General features: G+C 39.0%; 1 protein-coding gene across 1 annotated transcript; it reads right to left on the bottom strand.

The window, feature by feature from the left end:
* Nucleotides 1-3247: 3247 nt before the first annotated feature.
* Nucleotides 3248-8411, bottom strand: LOC147862885 (pentatricopeptide repeat-containing protein At2g39620-like). The gene is made up of 2 exons (XM_087320928.1): nucleotides 5366-8411; nucleotides 3248-5089 (listed from the first exon to the last, which is right to left on the bottom strand). The coding sequence occupies exons 1-2, from the start codon at nucleotides 7380-7382 to the stop codon at nucleotides 3447-3449; spliced, it is 3660 nt and encodes a 1219-aa protein (XP_087177054.1). The 5' UTR covers nucleotides 7383-8411; the 3' UTR covers nucleotides 3248-3446.
* Between the last annotated feature and the right edge of the window lie 2159 nt (nucleotides 8412-10570).

Raw genomic sequence — 10570 nt, forward strand, 5'->3', positions numbered from 1 at the left:
CACTGTTTGTTTTTGAGTCTGTAAAAGTGCTGGGGATTTTCACTTGATCGAGAAAGAGTCACTTTGATTTGGGACACAAATGTTTAGGTAGCCTGAAAACTGAATGTAGGTACAGGGTCATCTTCAACAATGAATACATATTTCTCTATGCATTGATCGAGAAATAGTCACTTTGATTTGGGACACAAATGTTTAGGTAGCCTGAAAACTGAATGTAGGTACAGGGTCATCTTCAACAATGAATACATATTTCTCTATGCATTGATCCAAATTGAGCAAATCTTTATGGTATGTGTAGATTTTCCTTCTTTTGTGATAATGTTTAGGTGACATTTGCATGTATTGTGTAGATTGTTTAAGTATAATGCTCAAGGCTTTGCCTACATTATTAGTGATAATAGGGAGATTGAAATGGACGGCACCTTCAGTTTTGTTTGCACATCTTATCTATGGAAGTCGTATAACCTCCCTAGTTTTTCATTGTGGGAGAGTGAGGGAAGCTCATCTAGGTGATTAGTAGAGTAAGTCGGTTGTTTGGGAGTCATTGAAGAATGTTCCTACCCATTCCCACCTCATGACGTTAGGGTAGGGAGAATTATGTTTTCTTAAGACATCGTGCGCTGGCACATCTGCTTTGGTGTTGCTATCGATGACTTAAGTCACACATGTGTGAAGCTTTTGGTAAGTTCTCAAGGCAAGCAAGCGTAATAACACAAAAGGAAGAGACTTGCGAGAAACAGGGCACTAAAGGCAACCCAGCATGACCAACAAAAGCTCAAATTGAATGGTTTGTCTCTCAAATCTCTCCTGTCTTTGGTAACTTTTTTCTTGATTTTGCAGTTTTAAAAATATCTTTATTTAATCTGTGTTTCATCATTTTATTTATTTTAACGTCTGTTAATTCCTAATCTTCCCCCCCCCCCCCCCTAAAGACTTTTGTCTTTATTGTGTTGATTTCCTCATGAACTTGACTAATCAAGCAATTAGGGAAACAATCACACCAATTGCCTAGAAAGTACACAAAGTACTTTTGGTTGTTTAAAAGACTTAGGATATTTTATGACCCTCTTGATTCGATGGTGGTTAGTACCATAAACCACCCATTTCCCCATTAAAAACTCCTCATCTATTGACCAATACTTTTGTTGGCATTGGAACCTACCTCATGACAACAATCTCATGATATATTGGCTTAGAATGCATGAACACCCAAAAAATCTCACGATGGAAAACCTGGAAACCATGATAGATATTGAGTCACAATAGTACACTTAAAACTCATGATAGACCACAACATCTGACGATTGAATTGTGAATTCACAAGACTCATGATAAGAGTAGAAATCTGAGCTCACAATAGACCAAATCTCATGATTGAATGGCAAATTCACTGGACATGGCAGTGTAGAACTTCAAGGTCGTGAATGAAGCATATCCCCCAGTCACATGATAAAACTTCAGGAACAAAAGAACTTTGAATGTCATGAAATAATCACAAAATGGATCGAACCTCTAATGCATGACACAGAGTAGCTCATGTTAGAATCCAAGTTTAATCAAACGATACAATCGTAAACTCATGAAGGTCCATGTCAATCACACAACCACCCATTAAATAAAGGAGAAAACCTTTACTTTTGAATGTCATGAAGCTTAAAACCTTCCTAGAATTTTCTAATTGCAAACCCTGCTTTTTGAATCATCCAGATCACTTGCAGCTATGACCTATTACACCATGACAATCTAGATAAATAGATCCAAATCCAAACCTAGACCATCTGTAGAAGATGACCCAAAAAAAAGATTTTGCTAGTTGGTGATGTATTTCTGGGACAAACAAAATTAGACCTGAACCAAAGGCTGACAATGGCAGCACCTCAACCAGTTTAATCTGTAAACATGGCAGTTAATACTAACCTTCGCATCTTAGGGCACGACGGATATGACATCTTACAAATATCTTAGGACCTGGAGCTAGAATATACAGTACCCACTCCACAGACTACTCTTCATGAACACTTATGCCTATCCCAGAGTTCTCAATAGTTCTTGAAATCTAATCTATATAGGTTCTCATGACGATAGGGACAAGAACAAGAGTTGTTGCATCCAATCCTACACTAAGAACATACACAAACAAAAAGACAACCCATTGATCCAGATAGCCACTCAAGCACAACCAATTTTGCGGCCAAATTGTCACTGCATGACCCCATGACGAGAAATTGTGGATAAAAATTGAATCTAAAACACTCGCCACCACAAGCACTGAGTCATATACATGGATTGTGTCCATATGCTGGCCGTAGTAGATGGAATGTACTCCATAGGCACAAAGTGTTGTGATGAAGACGAATCGACCATACCATGCTTCACCTCTAGTGTTCAACGTTGTGAATAGTTGTGGGAAGATCAGGAGGAAGTACACCTGATGTGACACATTAATTAGACCCAATATGAAAAGGTCTAATTAAGTCCAGCTTGTCAAAAGATATAAGAGTGGAGACAAGGATTTCCCAACCCTATCCCAAACCCATTGAAAGGGCCAATGCAATAAGCATGCCAAACAAGGTGAGACTGAAATCAAAGACTTATAGCCCAAGGACAAGGTGATTGACCAAAAGGGAGTAAACGTCCCAAAGCATTTCAAAACATACAATCAAGGCTGTGGAAGACCTATGAAAGAAGCTTGTGAAAGACACTAAAAATAAATGCCTTTTCAATGTTGACTTCAATCCCTCATACTTTGGAAAAAAACGGGAGTTGACTTCGTTAGAGCCATCACCCTAGCCTCGAGTCACAACCATTGATTATTGCATGGCGGAGCCAATGCCAAATCTTGTATGAAAAGTGCCTCTAGAGAAACCACCCACCCCACCGGCCACTCGTGTGGAGCCTGCACCATTGCCACTATTTTTGTTGAGATCGGCTAAGGGCATGGAATCTTGCAGGACTGATGTAATCGAGGTAAAAATATATAGCACCAAAAATGAATATGCTACAATTGATGGAAATTATTGGTATGTGCTAGATCATTTGTGGGATGAAGCTCCCATTATTATATTAAAGGACGTTTAATTGCCATTGCAGTTTTTCTTTGTACTATTTTCTCACAAAGTAGGTTAGGCATCACATGCCTAAACTATTAAATCTTCTAGTGTTTCAACTACTGCAACATGACATCTATTATGATATCATTACGGTCAAGTATTAAACACCAAAAATGCCTCCTTATTCACAACAAACACAGAAGTTTTAGCTATAATATGATAAGGTGAGCAATTCAAGGATTTCATTTATCTTCTGACCTTTTATTGATCAGGAAACCAAAGTTAAACTTTATTAGATTGCGTATTTCTGAGACTTCAATGTTCATCAACATTTATAGTATCAATTATATGCTCTCATACTTGTTACTCTTATAAAGAGACTAGATTCAAAGAAACCTAACTTTGAAAAGACTGAGAATTTATATTTATACAAGCAGACAATAAGTTAACATTTTTACTAGCATCTGCATCAAACAAAATACTTTTTCCTTGCTTCTTTTTGAAACTAACACATTTCAGTTTCATAGCTTCGACCTTTTCTGCATCTTTTTGCATCCCAGCAGCTATGTAGATAGTAGCCATAAGAACATATGGTGCAGCACAACTCCTATCTACTTGTACTGCTCGCTCAAAAGCCAATCTTGCAAGCTTCACATTTCCCCATTTTCTACAAGCCCCCAACAATGCAAGCCAAACTTCAATAAAGTCGAAAGATGACATTACCTCTATCACAGACATTGCTTTATTAAAGAGCCCAGCAAATGCAAACACCATAACCATACATGCCTGATGCTCTAACCTTGGCATGATACTATACTTCTCGGTCATGCTTTGGAATAACATTTCTGCCTCATTATATAAGCCAGAATGACTACATGCACTTAGAACACATAGGAATGTGACCTCATCTGGAGTGAGACATTCACGTTGCATCTTGTCAAAACAGTTAAGTGCTTCTTGGCCTCGCCCTTCTTGGGCATACCCAGCAATTAGTGCATTCCAAGTGACAACATTCCGGACTGGAAACTCTTTAAGCACTTGAGCAGCTTTCGTAATCATCCCGCATTTAGCATACATATCCACCAAAGCATTTCCAAGCATAATATTCTTCACTAGCAAACCCCTCTTTACAATCTCCTCATGAATTTTTTCGCCTTTGTCTATCGCCCCTATGCTGCCACATGCCTTCAAGATGCAAATGAAAGTCACGGCATTTGCAGATATGCCCTCATTTTGCATCTTTTCATAGCATGTTAGTGCTTCATGGCCTTGCTCTTGTTGGGCATACCCTCCAATCAGAGAAGACCAAGAGACTTCATTTTGAATAGGAAGCTCTTCCATTACTTTCTGTGCTTTTACAAGAAAACCACATTTCACATACATATCCACTAAAGCATTTCCCAGCACAATTTCCTTCTCCAGCAGACCCCTACTCACAATCTCCGAATGAATTTCTTTGCCTTTGTCTACAGCTCCAATATTACCACATGCTTTCAAGATACAAATAAATGTGACTACATCTGGAGAGAGTCCCTCACTTTGCATCCATTCAAAACAGTTCAGTGCTTCACTACCTCTGTCATATTGGACATACCCTAAAATCAATGCATTCCATGAAATTACATCTCGAATATAAGTATATTCAAGTACTTCTAGCGCTTTTCCAAGGAAACCAGATTTGATGTACATATCCATCAGGGCATTTCCAAGTAAACTATCTTTCTCCAACAAAAAACTAGTCACAATCATGCTCTGAATTTCTTTTCCTTTTTTTACCAATTCATTATTACCACATGCCTTCAAGACACAAGTGAATGTGATTGTCTCTGGAGAAACAGCCTCACTTTGCATCCGCTGAAAGCAGTCTAATGCTTCATGATACTGCCCCTTTTGGGTGTAAGCTGAAATTAGTATATTCCATGAGACTCTGTCTCGAACGAGAAGCTCATTGAGAACCCCTTGTGCTTTTTCAAGCACACCACATTTGGCATACATATCCATCAATGCATTCCCAAGTTTAATATCATTCTGCAGCAATCCTCTATTCTCAATTGCGTCATGAATTTGTTTGCCCTTGTTCACAGCTCCTGTCCTACCACAAGCCTTCAAGATGCAAATGAGGATCCCTGCATTTGAAGAAATACTGTCACCTTGCATCTGCTCGATAAAGTTCACTTCCTCATAGGCAGATGAAGATACTATGTTTTGAATAGGAATCTCTCCAAGCACCTGTCGTGCTTTTTCAAGCTGACCACATTTCACATACATATCCACTATAGCAACACCAAGTAGCATATCCTGTTCAAGAAATCCACCACTCACAATCTTCTCATGAACTTGTATGCCCTTGGCTCTATCTCCTATATCACCACAAGCCTTCAAGATACAATAGAAGGTGATTACATCTGGAGAGAATCCCTCACTTTGCATCTTTTCAAAACATGTTAATGCTTCACGAACTAGCCCATCTTGAACATATCCTGCAATCAGTGCAGACCACGAAATTATGTTTCGAACACGAAGCTTTCCAAACACTTCTTCTGCTTTAGCAAGCAAACCACATTTGGCATACATATCCACCAAAGCATAACCAAGAAAATCATCCTGTGTGAGCAATCCCCTTGCCACAATCTCATCATGAAATTGCTTTCCCTTATGGACCTCTCTTGTGCTACCACAAGCCTTCAGGATGCAAATGAAAGTGACTACATCAGGAAACAAACCTTCTTTTTGCATCTGTTCAAAACAATCCAGAGCTTCTCGACCTTGACCTAATTGCACATGCCCTGCAATTAGTGCATTCCAAGAAACTACATTTCTAATGGGAAGCTCTTCTAGTATTCTTCTTGCTCCTGCAAGCATGCCACATTGTGCATACATGTCTACCAAAGCATTCCCAAGTATGGTATCCTTCTGCAGCAAACCCCTGATGACAATCTCTGTATGGATTGCTGTACCCTTCTCTAAAGCTCTAGTGATTGTACAGGCCTTTAGGGTGCAAATGAAAGTGACCCCATCCGGAGAGATGCCCTCACTTTCCATCTGTTCAATACAGTTTAGTGCTTCATTAATGCGCCCCTTTTTGGCATACCCTGTGAGTAATATATTCCAAGAAACTAAATCTCGAACTTCAAGCTCATCGAGCACTTGTCGTGCTGTTGTAAGCACACCACATTTGGCATACATATCCACTAAGGCATTCCCAAGCATAGTATCTTTCAGTACCAAACCTCTACTTGCAATCTCATCATGAACTTGTCTGCCCTTATCAATAGCTTCTTCACTAGCGCAAGCCTTTAAGATGCAAATGAAAGTCACAACGTCTGGAGAAAGGCCCTCAATTTTCATTTGTTCAAAACAATTTGATGCTTTATGGCATTGTCCATGTTGGGCATACCCTGCAATTACAGCATTCCAGGAGGCAACATTTCGAACAAGAAGTCCTTCAAAAACCAACTGTGATTTTCCAAACATGCCACATTTGGCATACATATCCACCAAGGCAGTGCCAAGCACAATATCTGTCTCCAACAAGTAGCTACGCAGTTGTATAATCTCTTCATGAATGCTTTGTCCTTTTCCTATAGCTCCGACACTGCCACAAGCCTTCAAGAGATAAACGAAGGTGACTGCATCTGGGGAGAGTCCCTCATTCTGCATACATTCAAAACAATTCAGTACTTCATGATATTCCCCATGTTGAGCATACCCTGCGATTAGTGCATTCCAGGAGATTAAGTCACGAACACTAAGGTTTTTGAGCACTTCTTTTGCTTGTACAAGATCTCCACATCTGGCATACATATTAACCAAAGAAGTGCCAAGTATAGCATCCTTCTCCAAAATGCCCATCTTTGCAATCTTTGCATGAATTTGTTTGCCCTTGTCCACAGCTCCTGTGATGCCACATGCTTTCAAGATGCAAGTAAAGGTGACAACATCGGGTGAACAGCCATTGCTCTGCATCCGTTGAAAACAGGTTAATGCTTCATGTCCTTGCCCCTGTTGGACGTATCCTGTGATTAGGGCATTCCAAGAGATTGTATCTTGTGCTGAAAGCTCTTCAAGAACTTGTTGTGCTTTTGCAAGCACGCCACATTTGGCATACATATTGATTAAGGTGCTGGCTAAATAAGGGCTTTTTACAAGTAAACCCCTCTGCAGAATATCATCATGTAACTTGGAGCCTCCATACAGATCTTTCTTCTTAGCGCAAGCTTTCAGTAAGTTCACAACAGCAAAATCTTCCCTATAATAATCAGCTCCAAAATCCATTTGATGTGTTTCATTAGGCTTTTGATGAACGGTTGACATAGTTAATATTCTCCTCATCTCTTCATCCACCAAAGAGGGAGAATATTATATATCGTCCACCAATCTATGTCACCTTGTGAGCATCTACATCTAACATCTGGTGATCGAGAACTCTTTTGTGTTTTACCGTCCACCAATCTATGTCACCTTGTGAGGATCTACATCTAACATCTGGTGATCGAGAACTCTTTTGTGTTTTAAACACCAAAGTTCTCTCGCTCTTTTTCTCAACAAAATTGGATCCTTATTACATCGTTCTTCTTGGATCCCATGGGTCATATTAGCCTCCTAGTGACATGAAATTTCATGTCTATCTATCTCAAAAACCCAGAATCAGCAGTTTGAAGGCTCTTCACATCACACCAGCTCATGTTGTACAACCTGGGATGGGCCCACTAGCTATGCGTTTCATACTTGTATACCAAAAAGATATAGAGTCTCTAGATTTAGAACTGGCATCCCCACTTATCCTAGATCTCAGACTTCCTGATTAGCTATACAAATTTCCAGTTTCTATGTTTATCTTTTTCTTTTGCATCTTGCCAACTTCTTTTGTTCTAGATACACAGAGCACATACGCACTTGTACATGATTTGTCACAATGCCTGCCAGTTTTGGCTTCTAGTAGATGTAAAAAAAAAAAAAAACTCTTTACCTCTCTATCTTAAAAGAGCGGCTATTCATGATCAGTTGGTGCACATCCACTCAGACCACCACCTATGGCTTCATTAGACCACATCCACTGATGTGGAAGATCCTCAGACAAGCCCCTAGTTAATCACTTTTATACCTCATTTGTATAGGAATGTATATGATCCTGCAGTTCCCAGAGCATGCATACTCCTCATTTGCCCCTCATGTTATCATACTTTTTGTATCTATTTTATTTTTTCTGCATAAGCAAAGGACACATACACATGAACAAGTATTTTTGTTGTCATGGGCTGCCCTTGGACTTTAGACTAGATAAAAATCTAACTCCTCTGTAGCCATGTTCCAACCCCATTCATCCCCCCATAGCCCAGAGCAGGCATCCTACTGAATGTCAAGCAATACGGCGATGATGTCCGGATCATTGTCCACAACCCCACTATCTCAATAAGATAAAAACCCATTATCGCCTGCCATGGGAGCCAGAAGCCAGGCTACTGTAACTCTTTCAATCTGAAACATCCAATGAGAGAGACATAGTGAGAACAACAGACCTCAATTGCGACAGTAATCAAAGTCAATTGGCTAGAGATAGGCCCACTACCTGGTGGATGACCCATCAATCAGTTTGCCAACATTTTGTGATCTTGACATAGAGATAGGGCTATAACTAGGTTAATAAATAGGTTCATAATCAATTGTACATCTTCTTCCTCGTTGTTTCCTTTAAAGAGTTTTTCTCTTTGTAAAGCAAACGCTCACTTCCTCAAGGTACAAGCATTTGTTGCATCTCTGCCATCAGTAAGTGGTTCGTGTTTAGAAGGAAGGGCGGTTGCCTAGTGCATTCATAAGCACACACAGGCAACTATGTATAGTAAAGTCCAATAATTCTGGAGTTATTCTGAAAAAAAGGAAGAAGAGATGTGTTTTTATGTGAAGACAATTCGATTTTAGATCTATATGGCTCATATATAATGTCAAAGCTAAAGTTCTATCGCGTTTTTCTTTCTTTATTTCCCAGAAATCCCTTGGATTTTTGTTATTCCTTAGATGTCCTTATATCAAACCTTGAAAAAAAGAAAAATGGAATGAATTGGCCAAACTCAATTGCTCCAATTGCACATATAATTGTGAAAAAAGGGATGAATGAATTATAAAATTTCACAAATAGCACATATAATTTATCTTTCAAGAGTTGGCAATGGGCATTCGGGTAAGTAACCGAATCCAGAGGCATTTGTGGGAATAAACATATGCATGCCATTTTCTCTAGCAAACTTTGTGATTAATCATTGTAATGTGACACATGCTAATGAATGAGTAAGTGAGAATTAATATGTTGCATAGTATCTGTGATATATTTCATACAAGTTCTTTACCAATGACATAACATGTTTGCAATCCGTGTGTGCATACATATGCATACACACATTATACATTGAAGGTGTATCACTTGGTAACGATATGAAATATTAACATTGGTGAAACAATCACAACTATTATTATACAAAATTGTCCTGTGCTAGAGCTCTATAGCAACAAGCTATACATGAAGTTCCATGTATCTTATCTCTAGCAAGTGCGAGGAGGACAACTTAGAAGATGTCAGAGAAAGTTGGGAGCTTGATTGTTCCACTCTTCGACAAGGGAATGGTGAAATTGCCAATGATGGGGAGGTCGATGATGAGATTGGCAACGAGTTCGTAATCAATATCCCAATCGGCACCAATATCTCGAAGAATGCTAATCACAAAGTCATAAGGGACGGTGATTGGGAGCTTGACAGCAGTCTTGTCATTGGCACGGATTGAGCCAGGATCAGGGATATTTCCAGAAATAATCTCCCTATAAAACACATACAAATACCATTAGAGAAAAAGTGATGGAGGAAATGTGCAACACTTGGAATAACAAAGCCTCCAAACACTAGAAATTTAATGAGAAAAATGTAAAGATAGAAGTCCCTCAATTCCAATTTTCGGGTTGATGTGAATGATATTATAATCATGCTAGATACTACAAGAGGTAAAAAACATGATGAGCTTCACTTAAATATTAAAAAAAGCTAAACACAATCAAAACCTCGACAAGCACAATCAATCCTTGACAAAATAGGCATCAACAATGGGGATCTATAGGGATGAGAAGAGTCATGTGCTCATTAGTCTAAGTGCACAATCTGGTAGGAAAGCATTAACATTTCTACGAATTACTTCATCAAACAAAACTCTGGATTTATTGAGATTGGAGATGCATATGTAGGTCTGATTATAACACATAACATGTCACAATTTGTCCAAGGCATTGGATATGATTATACTCCAAGAGTGCCCTATAGAGCCATATAATAACATAAATTTGGACAAAGAAACAAAAAACCGGTAACTTGTTTGATACTTACAAGTTTTCCAAACTTACAAGAATACCCCCATGATTTCAAAACCTACCATGGTAACCCTTCTGTGACTGTAACTTAATGGGAAAACCAGCAAAACTAACCCTAACTTATGTGCATGCTCCAAAGTTCCTGATTTGTAATCAGAATTACTCGAATA

Source organism: Azolla caroliniana, unplaced genomic scaffold (assembly GCF_043228905.1).
Source record: "Azolla caroliniana isolate FFs.n. ecotype wild unplaced genomic scaffold, voAzoCaro1.0.p SCAF_6, whole genome shotgun sequence".
Lineage (NCBI taxonomy): Eukaryota > Viridiplantae > Streptophyta > Polypodiopsida > Salviniales > Salviniaceae > Azolla > Azolla caroliniana.

Coding starts and splice junctions, on each gene's coding strand:
- LOC147862885 (XM_087320928.1), bottom strand. CDS start 7,382: ATGAGGAGAATATTAACTATGTCAACCGTTCATCAAAAGCCTAATGAA. Junction 5,090..5,365: donor TCATGAGAAGATTGTGAGTG/GTGGATTTCTTG, acceptor TTGAGAATAGAG/GATTGCTGCAGAATGATATT.